Source organism: Callithrix jacchus, chromosome 8, assembly GCF_049354715.1.
Source record: "Callithrix jacchus isolate 240 chromosome 8, calJac240_pri, whole genome shotgun sequence".
Lineage (NCBI taxonomy): Eukaryota > Metazoa > Chordata > Mammalia > Primates > Cebidae > Callithrix > Callithrix jacchus.
The window spans coordinates 131,371,147-131,399,126 of record NC_133509.1 but is presented as its reverse complement, the minus strand read 5'-3'; the positions used below and the strand labels follow the sequence as shown (position 1 = coordinate 131,399,126).

The following is a 27,980-nucleotide window of genomic DNA, read 5'->3' as shown; positions in this document are numbered from 1 at the left end:
AACCAGTCAGGACCCAAAGCTTCCAGTCCTAATAAACATAGTACACCAGTCTCATCGGAGCCCAGCTGTCGCTCTTCACGAATCTCTCCCTCTCCTCACCTCTAGTAGGCCAGCTTTAAGGGCATCCAAATAGCAGAAAGGTATTTTAGCTCTTCTGAAACTAGAGGCATATGCAAAATAGAGCTAATTACCCTTGCCTTCTCAACGATAATATCCAAAGAGATACTAAGGCAATGTTGTTGAGTGGGATAACACAGGGTCATATTTCAGGATTAAGTCTTAAGAGTCAAACAGAACCAGGCTCAAATCCAATTTACTGTGTGACCCCGGGCAAGGTACTCTGCCAAAATAAACCTGCTTCCTCATCTGTAAATGGTGACACCAACGAATATGTCAAATCTTATAGGTTGCTATAACAATTGTCCCTACTGCTTAACACCTAGTAGATCTACTCAGTAAAAGGCAGCTACTGTTGGGAATTCTCCCCAGATCCACTCACCGCACTTGAACTGTTGCCAGAAGCAGGCCGGCATGCTCACTGTCTCCTCAGAAGCTGCACCCTGCCTTTGTCTTCATGCCAAGGCAGAGAAAGTTTTTTGATGAAAAGGTCAGTCTGCCCCAAACCCGTATTAGTTTTTTTTTTTTTTTTAAACAGGGCTTTGCCTTTTTCTCCCTACTCTGGTCCTGCCCAAATTTCATAGCAGGAAGACAGCTTTGAGAATTAGCAGGGGTGGTTTGCCAGATGTTCCTTTGCAGTCTGCCTTTGTGACTGCCCTCTGACATTCAAACTGGTTTAACCTAACACTGAAAAAAAAGTCTGATTGCTTAAACATGTCCGACCTACTTGCTAATCCACATGAAGCTCCAATAAGAAAGATCTAAAGAAGAACTTAGATTTTCCTCAGAAACTGGGGGGAAGGTGTTCAATAGCTTACACAGGGTTACTAGGCCCTGGAGGAGAGAAGGACATTTGTCCTTCTTGACGGCCACGGCTTTTTCTTCCAACCACTGGCTGAGGCTCCCTTGAGACATTAATCAAACATCACACCACACTGGTGGTGGCTTCAGAAGCATAAGGTTCAAGACTTCATGCAACTTAGAGCACAATTCACCTAAAAGGCCAAGGTTTGGCAATATTCAACTTGTACATCATAAAAAAGTATTTAACAATATCCAAGTCCTGGATTGGTTGTACAATTCAGCCAGGATGTAAAACCATGGAATTTCTCTCTCCAGTTCAGCTGCAGCCCCTCAACTGTTTTATCTTCCCCTCCTCTTTCACTGCCTTTTTCTTCTCTGGCATCCCGCAGGGAGGGTTTCTGACACTACCACGTATTTTTACTCAGCAGTTGTCTTGTCTTTTCCTTCCCCCGACTCTTACCTGGGAGCTTCCATGGGTACTTAGGCGCACTGCAACTAGACATGCAAAATTTCAAGAAACTAGCTGGCAACAGTGTTGGGCTAAAGTATGTTTACAAACAAAATCCACAACCAGGATGACCTGACATGAACTTTAATGGAATCTCAAGCATTCGACCTCCTTCCAATGTTAGATTTCCTCAGTCCTACCCTGGACCAAAGTTCAAACAGCCGTAGATCACTTTGCTATCCCAAGTGAGGGAAGTGAGGAAGAAATGTTAGAACACTAAGGCCAATGAGTGCTGAAGGGTGAACACTCAGAGAGCATGAGGACACAGTAGTAACAGCTGCTGTATGAGGCTCTTCACTTACTTACCTCTCATCCTCACAATCACCTTAAAGGGACACTACTCATCTCCACTGAAAAGGAATACAAGCGTCAAAAACATGCTGTAACTTCATGAGCTGAATAGTATAAAGTGCTTAAGCTAAGACCTAATCGCAGCTCTGCCATGAAAACAAGCATTCTTTCCACAATACACAAAAAAGTTGTGCACTAAATGTTTTAATTCAGCTGATATAAAGTGGCAGTCAGGATGAACTGCCTGATGGGCGACTTTGCTGAAGAATATTGCTAGCATGTGCCAAACCAGACAGATGACGTATCCTATGGAAATTAATTCTCTCAACCAGAAATGAGGCATCCCTACCATAATGCCAATGCCATTCCCCTTCCACTCAACAAAAGGCCTACATAGACCATTTACTTTCCATGAGGCCCCAATCTTCTAATTGGCCTCAAACTCCCTGTATTCTCCCATGTTAAACAATATGGCAGGTTTCAAGTCAAACACCACTCAAGTCAGAGCCTCTAAGATGCTTCAACTTCTAACCCTTCCTTCACGGATGCTCCACTGCTTTGGATATTATGATCCCGAGTGGTGATCAAATCAAAATTACAAACAAGAATTTCCAAAGAATTCAGAATGAAGTTTTGCTAATTTGTGCGGTTTAGCCACTTACTGGCCATATTACTAATTAAAATATTAAAATGTAACCAAAAAATGAACTTCCATTGGAATCTAAGTTCCATTAAGTCAGCAACCAGAAGAGTCCAGACAGAGACAACTCAAAAACATTTGTTGAAAGAAAAAGGGGTGAGAGATTAAGTTATTTTCTCTAGGTTTCTGGCCTCATCTTACTAACACTTGCTTCCCCACATCCCAGCTATACCATTCTTCTTTAAAATTTGTTCCTAAAACTTGAACATTCTACTTCAAACCCTTTTGAAAACGAAAATGTTCATGCTTTCCTATAGCCTGTTTGGTTAACAGCCAAATTCAAAGCTCTTCATAAAAGCACTGCAAGGGGCCAGGTGCAGTGGCTCACACCTGTAGCCTTGGCACTTTGGGAGGCCGAGGCAGGCATATCACTTGAGGCCAGGAGTTCGAGACCAGCTTAGTGAACACGGAGAAATCTCATCTCAACTAAAACCACAAAGATTAGCTGGCTTTGGTGGTGCATGCCTGTAATCCCTGATACTTGGGAGGCTGAGGCATAATAATCACTTGATCTCAGGAGGCAGAGGCTGCAGTGAGCTAAGATCATGCCGCTACACTCCAGCCTGGGCAAAACGGCAAGACTGTATCAAAAAAAAAAAAAAAAAAAAAGATTCTGCAAGGCCAAGGGGGAGCTAAGAAAATGCCAGGAGTCCTTGCAGCTCACCTTTCTTCTACCTATCCCAAGTCTATCTTATAGGGACTGTGATTTAGATCCATGACTAGAACTCTTTCAAGAGCCAACCCTGGTAAATGTGGCAGAGGAAACCCTTCATTGGAGGTCTCTGAGAACAAATCTGACCTCAGGAAACATGCTCTCAACATGCTACAGTTCAGTTCGCTGAACCAGAGTCCTACAAGATATTCCATCTTACCTATTCCCACAACAAAAGTGAGTCAGTAGAATGCAGAATAGCAAGAACACACTTTACAAGATGGTCAGTCTAGAGAAATCACCTGATCTTTGATGCCACTTGTCAGTTTCCTCATTTATTGTAGATTACTGCTTTTATCTTGCTATCAGTGGATTTCTAGCTTAGCAATAGCTCATGCTCACCATGAACCTCATAAGAAAACCTGGTATCACCCTAACATACAAGCTGCTCCACTACACCCACAAGTACCACTTTACTTGGGGGTTTATCCTGATTATGATATGCCCAAGGACATGAGCTTAACCTTACTTCCCTCTTCAGCCGTGCCACTCCTAGAGAATGAGTGGTGGCAGACTACCGCTACTCAAATTACAGGGAATGCATGATGTGCTGACATACTCTAGCTGTAAAACACATCCCTACATTTTACTTGGGATAAGAAAACCAGCAAGTGACTCCTCAGAAATGTTTTGAGGTCCCCTGTTTAATGAAGTAGAGATGGGTCATAACTTGCTTCTAAGGAGACTACGGAGATTAAGAAAATCACCTTGAGCCAAGCTAAAACTTCAATTACCGCCTAGAGACAGCAACTTGAAATACAGACTCCTCTCTCAATGGAAATGGTTGAGCAGAGACTGTCACAGACAAAAGGAACGAGAAGGCTCATTAGATGCCTTCTACTTTGAAATTTTAAAAAAGACTGGTTATTCTCAAGGAAAAAAGTTACTCAACAATTTAGGCAGATGAAGACCATACTTGGAAAACTAGCTTTATAAGCATTTTCATTGTTCAGAAAACGGTGTTCACATCAGGGTCATTCAACATGACAAAGGCCACAATGGAATTGGTTTCCTTAAAAGAGAAGTCTACTGAAATATTCTCATGTTTAAGAAAACTTAAGTGAAAAACATGTAACACAGCTCAAAAATTACAGGCAAAATTTGTACCTTTAAAGTGAGCATTAAAGGTATATAAAACAGTCAAAAAATCTTATCAAGGAGAACACAAATAATCAACAGCTAAGTTGGATGCCAGTAGCCCAAGTTTACTAACTGATAGATGAAAAACAGTTCCAGTAGGGATGGCTAAAATGTTTAATATCCCATAACCAATGCTTATTGAAGCCAATGCTTATACTTGAGCCAGTCTTTGTAATGAAAACTGTAGTAATACTTTCAAAACTTTTATTATTTTACTATAAAATCCAAGTTAGGATGAACTGAGTGCTTTAAAGAGTTTTCAAAAATAATTATTTTACAGTTGGAAAGTGTGTGTCATATATGCAAAGAGGTTTGTTTTGAGCATCCCATGAACTTAAGGATAAAAATGGTAATGTGAAGTAAGCCTAAGTGACAGAGAGAGAGGTAGTAGCCTAATAGTGTAGTAAAGCTCCCCAGTCTTGGCACGGTGTCCAGGCACGGCCGGCTCTCTGCTGGGGGCAACTTTCTTGGCTGTGAAGGCAGATCATGCCCTCTGTCACTCATGGAGAGCAGTTCTGCCCAACTGTCTCTTTTCGACAACTTTATCATCAATCGCTTTATTAACAGCCCCACTGCAGTCAGAAAACGCAAACAAGGACCAATTCTCATGCCAGATTTCTGGAAATCACATAGCACCAGGCATCACATAGTGTGAAAGTTTCTAAGGAGGGTGCTGTGCCAAGAGAGAGACAGCATCCACAAGGAGCAGCGCAAAGTTGGGACATTTTACATTATTATACTGAGAGATATATACATACTTAATTTCTGATGCCTAAAATCTGAAAAGAACCCTGATACCCACATATGTGTGTATGCGTAGGGATTGAGAGGGGCACAGAAGTGACACAGAGACCACCTTACTCCCCAGAAATAACTGTATTTTGCACTTCCAAAGTCTTAGAGCAAAAATAGGATTATACCAAAAAAAAAAAGTTTTAACTATTTTAGGACTACATGACATTATTAGAAAACACATAAGACTGAGATAAATGTCTCCAATGAGCTGTAAAAAAAAAAAATCCATAAAACTGAAATGTTTGAATTATTCAAAATATATATTTTCAGCATGAAATCTGTTGGATCAAAAAATAACATCCTAAAAATTAATTAAAGGAAACACTTCTAAGAGGCTTGTGAAGTATTTTTAAGAGACTTAAAGATAATTTTTAAAAAATCGGGTCATAACCGTGTCACTAATAAAAACCATCCAGGTTATGTAAAAAATGAGGATACAAGGCCAGGCACGGTGGCTCAAGCCTGTAATCCCAGCACTTTGGGAGGCCAAGGCGCACAGATCACGAGGTCAAGAGATCGAGACCATCCTGGTCAACATGGTGAAACCCCGTCTCTACTAAAAATGCAAAAAAATTAGCTAGGCATGGTGGCGCATGCCTGTAATCCCAGCTACTCAGGAGGCTGAGGCAGAATTGCCTGAACCCAGGAGGCGGAGGTTGCGGTGAGCCGAGATCGCGCCATTGCACTCCAGCCTGGGTAACAAGAGCGAAACTCCGTCTCAAAAAAAAAAAAAAAAAAATGAGGATACTGTCTGTCTACGCAGCTCCAAATATTGTGATGTGTGGTAATTAAAATAGGTGAGACTTTATCATTTATCTACTAATAACATTAAAACCACCCCAAGATTAAAACTTACCATAACAAACCTATTGACCTATATGAAAACCAAACTGACAAAAAGAATATTATTCAATGACTACTGAAGAAAACGCTATAAAATAATTTTAAGACTGATAATACATAACTGAATTTATACTGTTCCAAAATTTTGCATTTTGCTGTGGTACGTCTTAACTCTGTGATACCTGTGCTCAGGTGAGAAGGGAACTCTGCTGCTTCGACCAAGTCAGAAGTGGCAAGAATGCTCTCTGCATTCCAGATTCTATTTATTCCAAAATGTAAAATACAACCAGCACACCCCTGGGCTTTTCCCTAGTCAATTCTGCAACCCAGTGAGAGGGAGTGTAGAGGGTTTAGCAGAAGTCCATTCTTGCCATTAAAAAATAAAAAACAACATATAACAAAAACTCTAAGCTGGTGGCACAAAGCATTATTCTGTACCTTAGAAATGCCAAAGCAAGGCCGGGCGTGGTGGCTCACGCCTGTAATCCTAGCACTTTGGGAGGCCAAGGTGAGTAGATCACCTGAGGTCAGGAGTTCAGGAAATGTCAAAGCAAAATAAATAATGCTTTTTCTCTCTCTCTCTCTCACACACACACACACACACACACACACACACACACACACACAGAGTCTCACTCACTCTTCTGTTGTTTACTTGAATAGATACGTTTCCCATCTTATTGGAATTTAAAGATACCCAGAGGAAAAAATTACTGCACTGTCTTATTTTGAAAGTTAACATTTTAAAAAGTAAATTCTATACATTCAACAAACTGTGCCCTTTGTAGGTATGACTCTTAGCTAGATTAAAATATTTTAATATTTATTAATATTTAATTAAAATTTATTAAGAAAAATATTAAAAGATAATTGCAGAAAAAAGCACAATAACTAAAATCACAACCTTTCACACAAATGTATAAAGTTTCTGAAGTGTTAACCTAAGCACAGTCTTAATTCTCTACCCTTTTAAGGAATGGCCTGTGAAACGGGAAGGGAAGAAAGAAAAAATGGACTTAAAATTCCATCCCTTCCAACAGAATACTTGAGTGGTGTGATCGGCTGTAGTGATGCTCCCCAAGGAGGAAAAGTTGAAATCATTTCCCAAGTACATGAAATCACTTCTAGAATGAAATACAATCACTTCTGAAATACATGGCTCAGAAATATTGAGGCCACCTTCCTTATTTGGTGCCAATAAAAGATACATAAAATTTACAAGAATTTTAAATTGATGACGAAGAATAAACTGATTCCACAAATGTGAGAAATAGACATTAGAATTAAACAGACCACTTGTTTCTATATGACTGAAGGTCATTTGTTACAGGACACAATATATCATTTACCAAATTCAGGTCTGAGTGAAGACAGCATCCATTTGTGATGTTGGTTTGCTAACAAGCAAAATAACGTGGAGAAAACAAAACATACATTTCAGGCTAGAAAACAGCCTATTTTCCTTGTACTAATCCTTTTTATTAGAATAAAAATAGCTAAAAGTACACCTAAAGGATCGCTCAGTGCTGCTTCGGGTAAACAATTTAGTCATTTTGTTTAAGTCCACTAACCGTATTTCAAGGACTCAGTCTACAAGTTTGTATGTATTCATCATTTATCTGTTCATATATCCATTATGACTTGGAGCTACTGACCGTTTATTGCCACCTTGAATGCAGCCAGAATCAGTATTATGCAGAGCTCTAAAACATTTTTCGGTATGGTGAAAAAATAGGTGTGAATTAGAAAAATAAAAACTTTATTCTAGAATATACCCACAGTCACAAAGCATAACTTGCCATTACAATTTTACTAACTCAGCAAGATGCATGCAAATGCCAAGAGGGCATGTGGATGATAAAACTCAGAAACTGTGATAATTCAGTCCTGCATCTAGGTGTCTATCAGAGTAGAAGTGCAGCCAGTTCAATTCTTTTAGTGTTAACAAGGGAGACAAGGGCAATTCCTACAACATTTTTCCCTTTTATGGAATAGTCCCAGAAGTTAAATTTTGCTTTTACTAAAAAGCTATCCCACAATGTAGCCACATCCCAAATTTTATATATAGGGAAGGTATTAGATTTTTAAATAGAATTTTAGGAATGATATATGAAAATTTCATGTCCTTCAGAATAATGGCTTTGACATAAAGAGGTCCATCCCTCCACTCAAAACACAAGATAACCAAAGAAGAGCTGACCATCACAAATACAAAGAGCAGCTGACTCTTAAACCATGAGTTAAGTATTCAATGCTGAGCATCTGGGAGGTTAAGAAAAGCAATATCTGATTTGCATTTAGTAAAATAAGAAACAGAATCCTGGCTGGTTGTGGTCTGTAATTCTAAATTCACTGTTGTTTAACAGTGCCATCTGCTGACATTAAAGTGATAAATGCTTTGAAAAGGACAGTACACTGTCTACAGGCATAGAATAAATACAGAGATAATGTATAGTGTCTACAGACACAGAATACTTTAGAGGATGGAACAGCTAAAAGTGAATTGTTAATTAATAGTAACTGTATTAATGTTTTCCTCCCTAAAGATCAATTATATGAAAAACAAACACCTAATTATTATCTGAGATATAAATACTAGGCTGCTGCCAATAGTTAACCAGAAACAAATCTTTTCTAATGTAACCAAATTCTTTTGCAAATTCTCACTTAGAACCATACTATAAACTTACGACAGAACCAATTAAATTACTGAAAAAAACAACAAAAGTAGTGGTCAAAAGAAATCAGCCAACTGTGAGATTGTGCTGTTTTTTTTTTATTGTGTTTTCAATGGAGAAATACATCATCTGTTTACAAAATAGCTCTTGAAAAATACAAGGAGTACAGATACTATAAAACAAAGCAAACTCCAGTCATGAGACACTACATACATCATGCGAAAGCAACAGTCTGATCTCCAGGTTATGAAAACTATAATTAAAAAGTCACTACACAGAAAAGGTCCAAGTTTCCAGCTTGGCAAAACTTGGGTGCAGTTACATGAAACGTTTAATAAACTGAATTGTTTTCTCCAATGTGTAAACAAAATGACAAGACTAAATCTGTGCCTGGTAATTTCAATCTAATTCTGAAGCTACACAAAACACACAGACACCTTGTACACTTCACCTGTTAGTATGACCATCTTTTTTCTTAGGTGGTGGGAGGAAGGGCAAGGTGACTGTGTAAAGCGAAGATGTGGGAAGTAGAAATAATATTGTATACTAGACATTATAAAGTCAAGGTGAAAAGAAAGCTTTGATTAATGCATAGCCTAAGGGGGAAAAGACTACACTCCAACTTCGGAAAATTAATTTAGAAGGATAGGGGAAGAGTTTCAGTAATTGCAGTTTAACATGAAAAATGCACATGTGATAGAATGGAGCACAATGGAGGATTCATAAAACATGCTCATCAGAAAAATCTGTTAAGTTTACTTTGTCCAGATTAAGAAAGAGTAACTAAGTTTATCAACATCTGGCATCCCTCATACTTTGTAAAGATAGATGTTCTGCTGCTTAATTATGAGAAATTATTTTACTCAAAGAAAGGAGCTCTTAATCTTTTAATAAAACAAAATAAAGGAGTAGAGAGCTGACTGGATGTCAAGTGCTTGCTAGAAATGATTTTTTTTAATGTTTCTACATGTAAAATGTACTGACAAATTTTGGTAAACAATTTAAAAATAAGAATTTGTTTTAAAATCTTGGAGAAAATGCCTTTTTGCCCATATTTAAAACTGAAAATCAATTTTACTATAGATAAGAGTTCTGTGGAGTGTACAAAATTCCTCTTATTTAGAGATCAAATGGCCATCTCAGATAGATATCATGTTTCACAGGCATTACCTTTAGTCACCCTCAAACTTCAGCCATGGGACCAAAATTTAGTGTTCTGTGCCATGTGGCCACAGGGTCACTGGTTTCACATCATGGCTCAAGAAAATACTGGCATTTTGTTTCTTGTGAAGTAGTCCTACCGTGTGCATACAAGCAAAAAGAAAAAGGAAGAAAAGTAGGGAGGGAGCAAGAAGCTTTTTTGTTTGTTTTGAAGACAACAGATTGAAGGCAAAACAATACAGAGCTTTCATAAGCTCATATAAAGATATTTGCTGGCTGGTCGCTGATTTGTATGCACTATAAAACAATTCCATAAATAAAACCAATATATCATTTCTTAATCATGACCCCACGAAAACCAAGTTATTTCCTAATTATTCTTTCAGTGTCAAATGTACCCTAGAGTTGACGTTTCATTTTTAAGGGTTAAAGCTACCTCACAGGAACTGAACTAGATGTACTCTTACCCTTTCTCTGAAGTGTAACAGTACACCACTGCACAATGGTATCCAATTTGAAGACTAATGGTAAAGAAAATTCCTCAGGAAAAACTGAAAATCCATCAAGCTGAAAATCTAAAATTATTTCTACTTTCTAATAAAAAATACATAAAAGTGCATCATCAGAATAGGTAATTTTTATGCCAGTTTGTATTGCAAATTTTCCAAACAATGCATCAAACATAAACCCAATCCAGATGTCAATTATGGATACAAATATAGCTTGAGGTTTTTTTAAAGGCAGTAATTTTTGAAATAGTTAATGCAACTGTTGCTAACACAATAATTATAGTACTCCTGGCTTCACATACTAACCTGGACTTCCGATCAAGTGCTGATTAGCCCAGTAAGGGAGGTCACCAAAAAAACCCAAATCCATTTCAGTCATGTCTAGTCTTGTACCCTCCATTCTCCTTTTTTTAGCATTTGAAGACAACAGGTTGAGTTGGCAGATATTGTTTATGGACCCCTGAGGTTGTTTTTACCGATTCAATCTCAGTTTTATTGAATTCTTGATAACAGGAATAGGATTTGCAGGGAGAGCAGGGATATCAGAAAGGTCTGTACTGGATGTTTTCTGAGAATGAAAGCAAAGAACACAACATTGTTCAAAGCACCACAATTTAACAATGAGATGTATTTTCTATTGCTTTACTTCCTAAGAAACCTTATAATAATAAGAAAAGTATTACAAATAAAAAAAAACCTATACTGTTGTCAAAATGGAATGTAAATATGACTTACTTTCACATTATTTGTTCAACAGTTGTAGACATTTTCAAATAGGTATATTTTAACAATATTTTAAAAATTCAAGTAATTTCAAATAGTTTTTAAAATTGCTCCTCTAAGAATCACCTATCATAATGACTAAGTTACTCTAAACTGTATTCACTTATCATGACACTAATAGCTGTAATATTAACTAGTATTGGAGCACCCCCAAGTGGGAGAATACATCAAGTTCACCTTATACACAGAAGCAGCAGTAAATTTATTATTTTCTGACACTGTAAATTATACAATTAAATCTATACAGCTGAGCAATAATTTATCCTAAATTTTAGGTAGATCATTATCATATTAATTAGATTAAATCACAAGCCTTCTTGAACACTAAAAAATAGAGATAAATCTTTTAATGTTTTATTATGGAAAATTCCAAACATACACAAAACTAGAGAGCACTGCATAACAGATCCCCATGTATTCATTACACAGCTTCATCAATTATCAAATCAAAGCCACTGTTTCCCCACTGCAATTTGCCTTGTGTTATTCGAAAGCAAATCCTAGAGATCCTATCATTTCATCTACAGATATTTCCAGATTTATCTGAAAACAATAAGAACTCGTATAGCCACAATATTATCACCTCCCCAGAAATAAGTATGTCCCTAACATTACCAAACATAGGAATGTATTTTTCAAAACCAACATAATCATTCTTTTTACAACTGGGTGATTTTTCTATGGCTCTATGAATCCTTTCATTAGAAAGAAAATTCTAGTCACTCATAAAAATATCTAGAAGGCAAATATTCACGGATACTAATTACTACAGGGATAAATTCAGTAAGACAAAACTATGAAAACAGATCCCTAGAGAGTATGTGGCAAACCAAAAAAACATGCAATCACAATCACAGGACAGTTTACATTTGATAAACAAGTTTGTCCACGTATCAATATTAAGCATACTTCCTGATGTCAGTTATTCCCCCTTAAGTTTTATTAGATTATGGAAAAGATATTCCAGAAACTAAACATAATATTTATGTATCTTTAGAAACTCTAAAAGTTAACATCTAGCAAAAGCACATTTTTATAAATGATCATGTTAAAATAACTGAGCTGCAAAGCAGCCAAATATCACCACAGCATCAGTACAGCAGCAGTTGTTATCTCAGTTACTTTGTAGATTAGCCAGTTTTATAATGTATTAAAGAATATATCTACTTTGTGTCAGCGTTTGAGCTAGACATTAGGGTTCACTCATGTGAAAGGATGCAAGAAGAAAATTATTTAACAAAATGAAGGTTCACAAACAAATCAATGAAAAACGATTCCAGATGCCTACTGTATTCTGTATGTGAGAGACTTACAAGCAGAATTGCTAGGACAAATGAAAAAGTAACTCTGAAGCGCTATGAGCTATATTAAAAACTAACTGAAATCAGCAGTAAAAACTAGGGCAGAAATACATTTTTTAAATAAAAATATATTAACCTTGCAAAAGAAATCCATGAAAAATGGCTTTTAGTTCTTTCCTAGTTTAAACTTCACTCTTTGACCTACAAACATATATGTATATATATACCCTGTATAATGACTAGTGAAAATTTAAATAAATTGCAGTATCAAATAATATGTTAATATAAAGGGATGAGTTAACACTGAAATAGTCCCAAAAAATGGTTCCATCAAATCCAGGGCCCTGCCTTAAAACTACAATAAATAAATTTATAGGCTAGTAATTACTTTCACAAAGATTAATTTTAATAGCCTTCTATGAACTCTCACTTTAATTCAATATACCACACTAATCTTAAGGACATTTACAAAATTCTCCTTGCTTTTTGCACTTAGTACCTGAGAGGCCAACACAGAAGCCGCTGTCTGAATAGTTTCTGATTGAGTTGTACTTGTCTCTGTATCAAGTTGTTCCTGTGAGACAAAGAGGATGGGGGAGGGGGAAAAGAGACTTAAAAAAGAATAAAAGAAAATAACTGGGTTTGGTGGCTAATAAAGAAGACAAACTGGAAGACAGGAGGGATCAAGAGAAAGATGTGACTACATTACAAAAACATCTAGTAAGCCTCATTGTAGGTTATTTCACCAGTTCGGATATTAATAAATTTCTATTTGCCTACTTAAATCTTATAAGGCATGGGTCAAAATAGCTCATGACTTTCCAACCAGCTCCAATGGACATTTTAAGCAAATGAAAATTAAAAACACACATAGGCACATCATGAAATGTTGCCCAGACAGTAACAGAGCATAAACCCAAGGAAAGCTCTTAGCTTTGTGGGAAAAGAAAAACAATTAATAGCACTAAATAAAATTACCCCACACCTTTAATTAAAAGCAAGAAATAGGTCTCTAAAAGATTTCTCCCTCCTTATGGCTTCTTCACTCCTCCCCAATAATTAGTGCACTGACTCTGCATGTCATACCATCACTTTAAACTTTTTAAAAGCAGTACACAAAAGAAAACAATATATACACCAACACAGGAAAATAAAAATATGGGCAAGGTATGGTAGCTCACACCTGTACACCCAGCACTTTGGGAAGTCAAGGTGGGAGGATCTCAAGGTCAGGAGTTCAAGACTAGCCTGGCCAACATAGTGAAACCCCATCTCTACTAAAAATACAAAAATTAGCCAGACATGATGGCAGGCACCTGTAATCCCAGCTACTCGGGAGGCTGAGGCAGGAGAATCACTTGAACCTGGGAGGTGGAGGTTGCAGTGAACCGAGATTGTGCCACTGCACTCCAGCCTGGGTGACAGAGCAAGACTCTATCTCAATAAAGAAAAAAGAAAATAAAATTATAAAAACTTCAATTTCCATGAAACAATATATACAAAAATAAAACAATGAAATACTGTTTTCTCCTACGAAGTTTAAAAAGGTAAATAAGGTGTAGGAAGTAGGTATGGAAGACATGCAGCCTTTCTGGAGGACAACTTGACTATGTATACCAAATTTTAAGATTAAGCAAGCTGTTTTCCTCAGTAATTATTCTTTCATTAATTTATGCTAAGTAAATAGACATATAAACGGATGGTAGACATGCTATTTAGCTGCAGCCAATATTACAGTAGGAAAGCACAACTTTCTTTTTAAAACAGAAATAACTGCTATGGACAGGAAATTGGGTGGATAAAAATGCTAATACCCTTAAGATGGCATTCTATGAAGCCATTAATAATTGTGTAGATTACATAACGAATGACATAAACTATTTTTTTCTTGGTTTATAAAGTGAATAAAATTAGAAAGCAAGGGCATTATGAGGGCACACACAAAACCTAAGAGAACAGTTGTTAAAATATCCATCATAGAAATCTGGATAATTTGGGAGAAGGGGAAAAATTTCCGATTTTCCCACAACAAAGGGGAAGAAAGTTAAAAGCCTTCAATATATTTCAACTTCTGGGAAAAAATGGGTCTTTTACATTTTGAGGAAGAAAAAATTTCTTCTACCCCATCTAAACCTCATTCAAGTTCCAAGCACCCCAGGTTCTAACCAAAACCTTATGCCAAAAACTGCTTCTGTAATCATACCATATTCTCAACCCAACAAAGAGATCATGATCTCATCCTGTACTGTCAAAAATCCTATGTATCCTTCAAAGACCACTTCAAATGCTACTTCTTCCTTCAATGAAGATGTTTACTGCTTACTATTTCTGCAGTCAGAAATAACATCTTACTTTTCTTGCCCCTTGACCCCCAGCCCTCAATTACTTTTTCTTTGATAATGTAATTAATTGCATTCATGACTTATCTTTCCTACTTAATTCTGCGCCTTTAAAGGCACAGAATGTGTTTCACTCATCACTATATTCCCTTCAATGTCCAGCTTTACATGATTAACAGTAAAAACACACACACACTTCTCCATAAGCAATACTGAAAAAATCCAAACCCTATAGCACAAAATACAACATTCTAGAGACATTTAATCTATCACATCTTCTGTACTCTTAATTGTGTATGCATTCTAAAGGCTAAATTAGTATACCTTTGCTTCTGTTTTATCATGTCCACTCAAAGCAAGACAGTTAGCATCTTCACTTGTTTCATCCTGTTTTTAAAAAAAAAAGCTTTATTCTCTAAAATGAAAAATTTAGATTATTTGCCAATCAATGCTTTACTTTATAAACTTTTTTAAAACTATAAAATAATTAAACCTGTGAGATCAACTTTAGCCTTAAAACAGATAACTAGTTTCTCTTTTAAAATGTTTTTATTAGATTAAATTTGGCTTCGGTAGCTAATAAAATTAAAAAGAGCATTAGGAAAACTGTTAGTGCAGATCACCACCTAAAGTGCATTTCCAAAACTGCTATGAGTTCATAGAAATGTATTTTGTAAGGAAAAGAAAAAAAAAGAGATCCTGATCAAATAACTTTAGGAACTTTGGCATAGTATCACCCCCATTCTGGGAGACTAAAATAGAGTGGCACATAAAAGATTCTAATAAATTCTATAAAGAAAGGACACCACCTTAATTTTCCAAGCTTAGTTAACCAGAGAATCCTTGTTCTTGGTATGACCTATTAACATCCTCCAGAATACAGGCTTGAGAAATGCCTTGCTTGGGTCTTAAGAACTATTTTAACACTATTTTCTCAGCAGAGCTAACAGTTAATTTTAAATGTGATTTTAATACGGTATCAACCAATTTTAATAAGGACTTTATTTGAACCCTGCAAATATGCAAACTTTAAAAATAGTAATGTGTCACAATTGGCCAAATCTGAATACTGACTGATTTGTAAAACTACGGATTATTAATAATTGTGTGATAAATATATTATACTTATATTTTATATAAGTCATTATTTTTAGATATACAAAGAAATATTTTTGGTTGTTATGCCTGGGATTTGCTTCAAAACAATGGGGAAGGAAGTGATGTGGGTATGGAGATAAAACAAGGCTGGCTATGAGTTTTTAACTGTTGAAGCTAGGTGATGCAAACATGACGGTTCATTATACTTATGACATGTTTGAAATTTTCCATACAAAAAGTTTAAAATATATATACGGAGAGAGAAGGAGCTTAATTTAGCTATACAGTCCAGGAAATAGAGCAAACATTTTCTACTTTTATTTTACATTACCATTTATATTTATTTGAAAAACCTTAGGATCTCATGACCACTAAGCAGAAGTAAACTACCTCAGAGTATCTAAAACTCTCCTATCTATAGTACATTACTGAGTGGGGACAGTATTTCTTTCTGGTTTACTACAATTTCTAATACCAAGTACTCATTAGCAGAGAATAAAATACCCAATTTAGAAGGGCTTCAAAATCAGAATATTTCTACCACAGCAAAATTGATTTTAACATCATGAGATTTAGCCCTGGGTTCTAATCCTGCCTCCTACTGTAACTAAATCTGTAACTGGAAAAGCCACTAAACAGCAAGTTCTTCTGCTAGAAAATGAGACTAGCCCATGAAATAACCCAAGGTCCCTTATCTTCTTAAAATGCTATCCTTCTGTTAATCAACTCCACAGAAATGCCATAAGCAAAATCCAGACTAAGAAAATATATACAAAAAAAAAAAAATTACAGGAGAAAGTGGGGGAGGGAATCTATATTTTAAAGGACACTTAGAGGCGGCAAACAGGGATCTCTTTCTACTTCCAGATTTGAACAAACAGCCTATTTAAAAAAAAAAAAAAATCAGTGAAACAATCAGGGACATTTGAGCAGTGACTAGATATTTGATGATACTAATAAACTGTCAATTTTTTTTCGGTAGGCTAATTTGACTGTTAATACTTTCATTCTTAGATATGATTTTTAAGATTCTAATGAAACATGTCTGGATTTTACTTTTAAGTAATTCAATGACAAGAGAAAATGAAAAAGGCTGAAAAAGATTACAAAGATTGGCTGAAAGTTCATTATAACTGAAGCTGTGTGATGGGTACATGAGTATATTAAATGACTCTTTTATATGTATTTTTAATTTTCCACACTAAAGTTTAAAAATTCTATATTCTTATTGCTTTTCTAAACCAGACAAGAAACACAAGTGTTACTTGACCAAGGTAACTGCAAAACACTGCACTGGTGTAAACTCACTTAGAGCTCTTAGGGTACCATTTTTAACATTAAAAACAAATGTTAAGTGTATAGTGGCATAGAGTTACACTTAAATACACTTTACCAATGTCCAAAGAAATTTGAATTTTGAAATGCTGTGACAAGTTCAAACCAGTATCAGTAGTCTGAATGTGTAATTGACACAAAAATTGGGTACATGTTTAATTAAGCTGCTGTACAACACAATCATGTGGGAACAGGGCTCTTAGTAAGATCCCCAGGTTAACTTCTAGAAGATCTCTGATTCAATTTGTGTGGAGAAAGCTCTAAAACCTTTATTGAAAAACAACCAAAAAAACCCAAAAAACTAATTCTAAGGTACAACTAACAATGAAAAAAACTGCCTTAAGAGATAATTACACAGACACAGGTGAGTTTTCAAAACACATCTTCTAAATTATGATGATTTACAGTGGGCCCTCCATATCTGCGGATTCCGCATCTGCGAATTCAACCAACCATGGATCAAAAATACTCAGAAAAATAAAAAATAATACAACAATAAAAATGACACAAATTAAAAAATACAACATAACAATAATTTAAACAGCATTTACATTGTACTAGGTATTTTAAGTAATGTAAGTAATCTAGGGAGAATTTAAAATACTATACTATATCCATTTCTCATTCTCATTTACCATGGTAAGAATGACAAAATTCATCAGATTACTTTTAGTTAGTAGCAGCTATTTCCAAAAACAACAACAACAAAAAAAAAACAAAACAAAAAAAAACCACTAAAACAAGTCTTCAGAGAATAAGCTAAATCATAAAATAATAAACTAGAAAAAAAATAATTTTTCACTATTCTTAATCAAAACATAAGAGAATCCATGAGAAACCTAGAGGAGTTTTTTTCCCACTCTAAAGAAATTTTGTTGTAATAAGTAAATTCCTAAATAAATTCTCAGCTAAAAAAAAAATGAAATCACAAAAAAATTGGTGCTTTTAGGCTGGCATCTCTGGGGCAATAATGAATGCATCATTGACTGGAAAACAACATGAAAGTGTCTTGAGAGAGATAAAATTGTGCAACAAGACTACTTCCATTTTAAGACTCATACCAAATCAATGTACAGTTTTCACGGTTTTCCCAAAACTAAGACGGTAACAATTGTAAACCAGCTAGTATAAAAAGTTAATACAAGTTCGCAGAGCATAGTGGTTCACACCTGTAACCTCAACACTTTAGGAGACCAAGATAGGAGGAATGCTTAAGCCCAAGAGCTGGAGAGAAGCCTGGATAACATAGCAAGACTACTCTGTTGCTACCAAAAAAAATTTCTTTTAATTAGCCAGGCATGGTGGTGCACGACTGAAGTCCCAGCTACTTGGGAGGCTGAGGTGAAAGGAATTGCTTGAGCCTGGGAGGCAGAGGCAGAAGTGAGGCAATTGCTCCACTGCACTCCAACCTGGGTAACAGAGCCAGATCCTGTCTCAAAACAAACAAACAAAAAATTAAACAGCTATTAACGGGCATGGTGGCATGCACCTGTGGGTCTAACTACTTGGAGGCAGAAGGATTGCCTGTGCCCAAGAGTTCAACGCTGAAGTGAGCTATGTATTGCACCACTGTACTGTAGCCTAGGCAACAGAGTGAGACAACTCCCACCTCTTAAAAAAATGTAAATGTTGCTAGAAAGTTTCCTGAAGTGTTAGAGAATCTGGCTGTGTGCACTTGTTTATCATTCGCTAAGAATTCCCTCAGAACCTCTAGTATTCAATGGTCCCATAATACCAAGTACAGTATAGAAACTTCAAAATTCCATTTGGATCACAGAAGCAAAAAACTGTCTAAAGGGGCCATCAAAATATCAGTACAAATAAAAGATAGTCATTAGAGAATTAAAAGTTAAGAATTCCATGTTGAATTCTGGTGCAGACTGTACCTGCTAACTACCATACTAAAGAAGTTTAAATGAGAGGCATAGCTTTATGGTAGAGGTAGTTACTGAGAAGAATAGGAAAGGTGACAAACTATGGCACTAAAGCTCTATAGACACACCTGAAGTTTTCTAAAAGCTTTGTTCCTTGATCCTTCTCTATTTTGGTTCATAAAGTTTTCTTCCACTGGATTTAAAAATAGGCAACTTGGTGCTGCCATGGCTAACTAGTATGTTTTTTATATATATACCTCTTCTGTTTTGGTTTTCTTGGGACTCTCTTCTTTATGAGGTGAGGATGTCCTCTTGACTCCTACTATAGGAGTAGGTATTTTTGTTGCTGCATTTCCTGAAGTTGCTGCATTTCCTGAAGATCTAGGTGGTGGGTTTACCAGACGTGTTGAAGAAACAACTCTGGAGACCGTAGGCTTTGGTGGTGGAGAAATGGCTGGTTGTGTGGCAGTTTGAGGAATGCTTTCACTCGATGTACCTAAGCGGCAAATATATGAGCACATACAGATTAAAACAACCATATCGGTATCAAGTTAAGTTTTTATTTCTCCAAATTTGATTTCATGAATAACTTTACATGCAAATAATAAACTGGCAATTAAAAAACTAAATTTCGAGTACTTAACAAACCCGCTTTTCAAAATGAAGGCTAAACCAAATCTAATATAAGAATTCTCAAACCCGAAAAACCCAATCTCCTTACCCCCTGAGCTTTCACTGGAATTTACTTGTGGCACAGAAACTTCAGTAGCCTGTATGTTGGTCACAGATGCTGCTGTTACAGCTGGAGCAGGACTGTTTCTGCTAAAAATAAGAATAAAAAACTTTAAGAAAATAAATAAAAATAAAATGCAATAATGTATAATGTGTACAAAGTTATTTTCTAAAGTAAATGATTTTTTGGTTTTACTTCCTTTACATACTTTAGTAACTGACTTTATTGGATAAAATATAACAGTAAAAAGTACACAAATCTTCTAAAGTAGCACTGTCTAATATTACTTCCTGGGATGACAGAATGCTCTATACCTGTGCTACTGGATATGGTAGCCACCATTAAAACAAAACTCCTTTGCACTTAAAATATGACTAGTGAGAACTATTTAATTTTAATTAAATTTAAATTGTCACATATGGCTACTGGCTACTATATCGCCAGAGTGGTTCTAAAAGATCTGTTCTTCACTGATTTGGGCTAAGAGACTTAACTGAAGGATTTTTTTTTGAACAAAAGTTCTTTAAAAAGTTATTAATAAGAGACCAGGCATGGTCATGCCTGTAATCCCAGTACTCTGGGAGGCCAAGACAGGAGGATTGCTTGAAGTCAAGTCTGAAACTAGCTTGGGCAACACAGCAAGACCTCATCTCTATAAAGAAAAAACAAAAAGCTAATTTTTTTTTTTAAAAAGGATTGCTTGAAGTCAAGTCTGAAACTAGCTTGGGCAACACAGCAAGACCTCATCTCTATAAAGAAAAAACAAAAAGCTAATTTTTTTTTTTAAAGTTATGAATGAGAAAATGTTCTGAGAAACAGAAAACATTAATAAACTTCTGTATACAAGTATAAGGGTTTTATAAAACCCTAAAAGCCTCTCCAGTGACCCAGTTGAAAAAAGACCTTTAAGTGACAAGGGGTATTTCAATATTTTACTTTTAAAATAACTTATTTTAAACCCTCTTTACTCCCCCCCGAAGTTTCTCTCCCATTTTCTCTTTCTCATGCCAATCGCAAATGACCTTGTTTCCCACTTCACAAACAACCAAAAGCCATTAGCCAAGTATTAGCCCAAATTCTAAGTATAAATATTAAAGACACACATTTCTATAATTAACCCCTATTCTTTCCTATATAATGAAATTTTTTTCTCATAATATAACAAAGCCCAATCTATGTTCTAAATCTCACTAGCACCTGTCATCAAGAAACTCAAATCACCACTGCTTCTTTACTCTCCCTTCCAACTTTTCTGTCTCAAGTAAATCCTACACATTAGCATTTACATAAACTCAAGTTTTTATTATCTCCTAAAAGAAAAACAAAACCAGAGTCTTCTGGTTTCCTTCTCTGTCTCTCTTTCTCTTTCAGAGCCCACACTCTGAAATTGATGAATGATGCCACCGTGAGGAGGTAGGCAACACCTGAAGGACTTGTATTTTTGGTACCTCTGTGACATCCACATGGAAACCAAACAGGAGTCAATTCATTAAGGCTATGAATATCAATGGTACCTGAATGTAAATGTAGTCAATAGGGCAGGTGTTACCACTCAGGGACAATATCAAGATGGGATAAACAGACAAAAGTATAATGAGAGAGTCCTCAAGGGCACAAATACTAAATAATCAAAAAGAAAAGGGTAGGTGGCCAGAGAACCACCACAGATGCAGGAGAAAACCGGAAAAGGCTACCAAAGTGCCTAGTACACAATAAACACTCAATACTTGTTGAGCAAATATACAGCTGTATTCTAAAAACCCAGAAGTTTATCTACACAAAATATTTAGTATTACTTCAAGAAACTAAATTTTAAAACTAAATTTGTAAAATTATTAGTACAGTTGTGCACGTTATATTCGTGCACAAACTCAAAGTACACAGAGGGTTTTACAAATCCCAAAATTCTTAAAATGTTAGCTTCTTCACTTAAAAAAAAAATCTTTCAAAATGGTAACACTTACGGGACATATTCAGTCCTGAAGTATTTGGATTATGCATGATTAGCCTAAAAACATATCATGCACACGAAGTCCAAAAGAAAGAACACTGAACACATCCATGACACTTCAGCATTTTCTATTTCACATTCATCCAGAGAATCACCATTTTAACTGACAAACTGATTTTTAAAACTGCTTTTTAAAAATTGTAATATAGGCCAGGTATAGTGGCTCAAGCCTGTAATCCCAGCACTTTTGGAGGCAGAGATGAGTGAACCACCTGAGGTCAGGAGTTCAAGACCAGTCTGGCCAACATAATGAAACCCCATCGCCACAAAAATACAGTAATTCGCCAGGCAAGGTGGCATGCACCTGTAGTCCCAGATACTTAGGAGGCTAAGGCAGGAGAATCACTTGAACCTGGGAGACAGATGTTGCAGTGAGCCGAGATTGCGCCACTGCATTCCAGCGTGGGCAAGAGAGCAAGACTTCATTTCCAAAAAAAAAAACCTGTAACATAACATATTTTAAACAGCACTCAAGTTTTAGGCATGAAATTGAATAACAAATAGATCAATATGATCATCATTTTAAAACACTACCAACACGCCAGAAGTCTAATGTAAATAGCTCTCTTTTAAAATATGGTAGCATGTTCATTTTTAAGGAATTCTAGAAGGCAAATTTATGGAAGTTAAATACAAATATGGCTTCATTGTGTTCTAATTTTTACTGCCATAAACACTGTATTTCTTTCATAGTAAAAAAAAAAAAAATTTTTTTTTAAGACAGGGTCTCATTCTGGTTGTCCAGGCTAGGGTGCAACAGTGGGATCACAGCTCACTGCAGTCTCAACCTCGAGGGTTCAAGCAATCCTCCCACCTCAGCTTCCTGAGTAGCTAGGACTACAGGTACACAACACCACACCTGACTAATTTTTTACTTTTTTCTAGAGATGGGGGTTTCACTATGTTGCCACCCAGGCTGGTCTTGAACTCTGGCCTCAAGTGATCCTACCACCTCAGCCTCCCAAAGTGTTGGGATTACAGGTGTTGAGTCACTGCACCTGGCTGAAAATTTTTAACTGCTTTATACCCAGAGCAGTGGCACACGCCTGTAGTCTCAGCTACTCAGAAGGTTGAGGTAGGAGGATCACTTGAGTCCAGGAGCTTGAGGCCAGCCTAAACAACACAGCAAGAGCCCATCTCTAAAAATAATAAATTTAAAAAATTTTAACTGCTATAAATGTTAGAGAGAGATTTAGCTCTTCTAAAACAGGTTTCCCTAACTATCGTAAACAAATTTCTCTGTTACAAAGGTACAAGCAGCTCTAGGACAGAAAGATAGTTTTGTTCCTTTTGTCTGTTCTCATTAGCACACCATACGGTGCACTGTAGCAGTAGGTGTCTAAATACATAAATTTGGTTACAGTGCTAACATTCATTCACATCATACTGAAGACATTATCAGTCTCAAAAATAAAGTGTTGGCAAGACAAAACTGAAAAGTACTATCCCCAAATCTAGGAATTAAATTGCTATCAAAAAATATTAGTAGATAGAATTAAAGTAACATTCTAAACAGATGACTTTAATAGCAAAGAGAATATATCTAATTGATTTAGCAAACAGTCACTCCACTTCTGTTTCCCTCTTTTTCCTTACCCCTGAGAGCTGCCAGAACTGCTCAATGGACTGGTCTTCGTAGCACTAGTAGGTGAAGGCACAGACATGCTGTTATCACTGTCCATAGACAAGTCGAGGCTGCTGTCATTGAGAGCTGTCAATTTGACACCTTCTGTTGAATGCTGCAAACCATGAAGGATATATTATCAAATATATCTTTATTTCATCCAGATGTTGAAACATGGAAATCTTTTACTTAACATATATGATTTTTACTGAAAAGCACAATTAACTAAATCTACAAAAATTAGATGTGCCATGCTGATTCTAAAAGACAATCTGAGAGTCAAGTACTTTCTTCTAAGGCTTCAACATTAAATATAGTTCTTGTGTGGGAGAAAAAAGGAGAAAGGAATGCTATATTAAATGTACATACTGACTGTAAGATACAATACAAATTAAAAACACTATAATATGAAAACACAAGAATCTCAAATCAGAGGACTATAAATATATACACACACAAGAAAAAATGTGTCAACAATAAACATGGGACTACAATGACTCTGACAAGTGAGACTGGAAGTGGTTTTGTTTACATATAGATTTCTAATTATCCTACAATAAATATAATTCTTTAAATTTCAAAAAGTGTAACACTCATTACAGTTTGTCAATAAAAGAGCCTTTCTCAAAAGCAAGATACTTCAGTGCTCTAATTGCAATTTAGAATTTTTTAATGGCATGCTTAATAATAGTGTAAATTATCCTGAAAAAACAAAAGTAGAAATAATTTTCTGAAAACTAAACATAATATATATATATAAATCCTAAGGTTGATCCTCCTTAAAAAATCAAAGCACTGCAAAACAATGCAGAAAAACCAAAAAACTATGGATAGTTTCACAAAATTAAAGTTGTTTTCTAGTAACAAAGTTTTATTTTTCGCTATTTGGTGCTACTAAAATATTAAAATGATCCCCTTCAGCTTCATTTTTCTCCCCCAGATTATTTAGCCTGTATACACTTACCTACAGAAACATTTTAATGAAAATAATTTAGACTACTGAAAAAAATACATTCCTTATATATGTACCTGCATGCTCTGCTTTCTGATTCCCCAAATAACAAAATATTCTTATCTTTGATTTAGCACTAGACATACCACTTATGTACATGAATGAAAACTGATCAAATGGGGAAGATGAGATTTGGTAGAAAGGAGAGGGAGAGTAATGCCATTTGCTTATGAAGTCAGTTGTGAAATAAAAGGACCTAATACTATAAATGAGTATCTCTTCTACTCAACAATGCTACGAATCTTACTCTTCACTAAATAAGAAGATTTATTCAGTAAGTAAATTATATTCAATTCTACAGTTACCTGCCTCACTAGGTGACCAAACACCTGTGAGATAACAAGCCACTGCTGGGGATAAACTGTGAAAGTTTAACTGGTTGGTCTAAACACAAACCAGCAGTAAGCTACTTTGCTTTGTTTGCTTCTATATCTAGATCAAGTTTGGTAGCAGGAGACCGCAAAGCTAAATAGTCAAAAATATTCTATCATAATTTTTAAGAAAAGATAAATAAGACAAAGAACATACTACAGAAACACACACACACATACTTTGCAGTCAGACCTAGGTCCGATTCACAACTCATACTACATGACCCAGGGCAAGGTTCTTAACCCCTCAGTTTCTGCTATTAAAAGACAATATTCATGGGTTGCTGGAATATTAAATATAAAAAGAAATGGTACAGTGCTTTGCAAATAGCAGTTATTAATAGCTTCTTTTTGTTAACATTCATGGATCTTGACTCCTAGACACCTGTTACTTACTAAGCAAGAAAGTGCTATTTTACTAACGCAAACTTAGAAATAATCTAAGTTATCTCAGATACAGGGAAGATTTAATCATACTGTAGCTATATAAATTAAACGACCACTAAAAATGTAATTTCGATAGATGGTCACAACATGTTAACACAAAAAAAGGCAGGTCACAAAATAGCAAGTTTAATCAAAAACCTTTTAAAAATATATATGTGGTAACATGTACCGAACAGTCTGTGCATAAATAAAATGTTAAGAGTAAGTTTGCTATGAAATTATAGTTACTTCATCTGATAAAATTTTTGGACCCCTTCTCTTTATATTCTAGAAGACTACAAGAAATACTAGCTGCAGAAACAATAAAAATAAAACATCTTACATTCAAATTTACTTAAAATGTACAAAAGATGGTTCCAAATACCAATGTTGTCATGGAAATAGTAAGAATTTAAAAAGGTTATCTGAATATAGGATTCTGAGAAGTCTACCTGTTAGAAATAGCTGTTAATTAAGTAGCTATTTCATTAATTATTAATAAGAAATAGCAAAGTTCTAAAGAACATAATCTACTTTTACTTCTGAAAACATAAAAAATTTGTATACATTTTAAAAAATATTATTTTGTAAGAGACAGGGTCTCGTTCTATCACCCAGATTGGAGTGCAATGGCACAATCATAGTTCACTGCAGACTTGAACTCCTGGGCACAAGTGATTCTCCCACCTGAGCCTCCAGAGTAGCTAGGACTATAAGGTACATGCCACCATGCACAGCTAATTAAAAACTTTTTTGAGAGACAGGGTCTTGCTTTGTTGCCCAGGCTGGTCTTGAAACTCCTAGCCTCAAAGGATCCTACCTCAACCTCACAAGTCATTGAGATTATAAGCATGAGCCACCATTCCCGGCTCCAAAATGTTTATAATTTTTGTATGTGATAAATTTACATTTAAGTACAACTGATTTAACCCATTAATAATACAACACTAAAGGACAATTAGAAGGCAAGTGTTTAACTTGATATTTTAGTTTTGTTTTCCTGAGGCTAATCTCTGAGATACTTTAGTTTTAAAATAAAACTTTGCTTGATGGAAAAGTTTAAAATAAATACATATACATAACTGTTTGATAACAGTAAATTTTTGTCAATTTTTAATTATCAGTTAACTAAATTTTTAATAAACCATTAGGTTAAGAATAAAATTTTTTAAATATTTAAGCCTTAAAAACTGATTTTAGACCCCTCCCCATCTACATACCTACCCCAAGTTGTTAATAATAATGATGGTGATAACAGAAGTGAATATGAGCATTTACTATGTGCCAGGAGCTAGTCTAAACCACCCTTTACATGTATTGGCTCATTTAATCCTAACAAAATACCTAATGAGATCGGTAAAAATACTGCCACAATTTTAGAGATGAGATAAATCAAGAACAAGATTTTTAGCGTATCTCTTGCTTAAATTTCACAGGTAGGAAACAGTGGAGCCTGAATTTGAACAAGGCAGTCCACTCCAGAGTCCTTGCCTTTAATTAACTTCAATGCTTTTGTATCATAAAATACTATTTTAAGAAATAAAACATTATAAAATTAAAGCCTTTTGTGTATTAATTTCATTTCTTTCCTCCCAACCCCAATCCCAGACAACCAGCCATTATCCTGAATGCAGTGGTTGTTACTCTGTAACATATACTTTTATTTCATATACTCTCCTAAACACATTAAATTTTTACACTTGTTAACTGCATATGGAAGCATCAAATGATACATACACACCTGTGTTTTATTTTATTTAACATACTAGTATATGCAGATGTAGTTAATTTATTTTCACTGCTGCAGACTATAAGGTATTCTATTATAGGAGTAATTCCATTATAGGAATAAGCCACATATTTTTGAATAAGCCATCTATTTTTGAAATCACTTAAAGAAAAAAATGTAATTTTTATCTGTGCACTGAAATTCCAATATGCTCACTAAAGTCCAAATAAGGAAAAATTGGCCCTAAGTTATTCAAAAGGAAGCCCTAACAGTGGAATAATGTAATGCAAAATATTAACTCAGTGACCTCTGTTCGTAACCTCCTTTATACTCAGCAACTTTTAGTTTTCAAATAATATACGTTTTATTTGTTACATTCACCAAAAAAGCCATTTTTATTTTTTAAAAGTCTCATATAATTTACTTGACCCACATATTTCCTTACTAATTTTAGTTTACTTTTGAAAGGAAAGAAAATTAAATACTGATGTGGGATTTTTAAATGAATAAAAATAAAAAGTTCTTAAAGACAATATGGCTAATACAAAGTAAGGATATTAGTCTTAAAATCTGAAGCACCTGTGTGCAAGAAAATTGATTAGAGTCAGATTTCACATAATGAAACTGCTCCATTAACAGATTCTTAAAATATTGTCATCTATTTCAACTATGACTTATCAACTGAGACTAAATTCTGAAATAATGATAGTCCAGATGCATAAAACATTATGTTAGTAATGCTTTTGTAAGTACTTTCTAAATTTACCTTTTTCTTTTTCTGAAGCACATGATTAGGTAGTAGTTGATGGAGTTGCTTTCTTTTTACATGCATTGCAGCAATTTTCATATCCACCTCAAACATCTTGCTGTTTATTGCTTGCCTATAAACTATACAATTAGGAAATTGTTACAAGAAATAGAAACATTTTAATAAAGGCAGTTAAACTCACTCCAAAGAAACTATTCTAAGTAGGGACCCTTTTTCCATCAATACTGCTTATCTGTAATCAGGTCAAGACCTATTCCTAAACGGACATAATTCATTGCCTGAGCAAACTCCTTTAACCACAGGACGTGCTGAATTAA

The 27,980-nt window shown here is 35.3% G+C and overlaps 1 protein-coding gene across 15 annotated transcripts in view; it reads right to left on the bottom strand.

Annotated features, from left to right (window-relative positions):
- Positions 1-8,665: 8,665 nt before the first annotated feature.
- Positions 8,666-27,980, bottom strand: part of PAPOLA (poly(A) polymerase alpha) — a 63,221-nt gene continuing 43,906 nt past the window's right edge. For 5 of the 15 annotated variants that reach the window (XM_078335718.1, XM_054240326.2, XM_054240337.2 and 2 more), the window contains 7 exons: positions 27,661-27,782; positions 23,329-23,471; positions 19,710-19,810; positions 19,246-19,484; positions 15,006-15,068; positions 12,842-12,916; positions 8,666-10,826 (listed from right to left, as the gene is read on the bottom strand). In XM_078335718.1, the coding sequence (XP_078191844.1) occupies positions 10,731-10,826; positions 12,842-12,916; positions 15,006-15,068; positions 19,246-19,484; positions 19,710-19,810; positions 23,329-23,471; positions 27,661-27,782 (839 nt within the window). In that variant the 3' untranslated portion in view covers positions 8,666-10,730. The remainder of the gene's footprint in view (positions 10,827-12,841; positions 12,917-15,005; positions 15,069-19,245; positions 19,485-19,709; positions 19,811-23,328; positions 23,472-27,660; positions 27,783-27,980) is intronic. The other 10 variants (XM_054240327.2, XM_054240328.2, XM_054240329.2 and 7 more) reach the window with 5 other exon arrangements.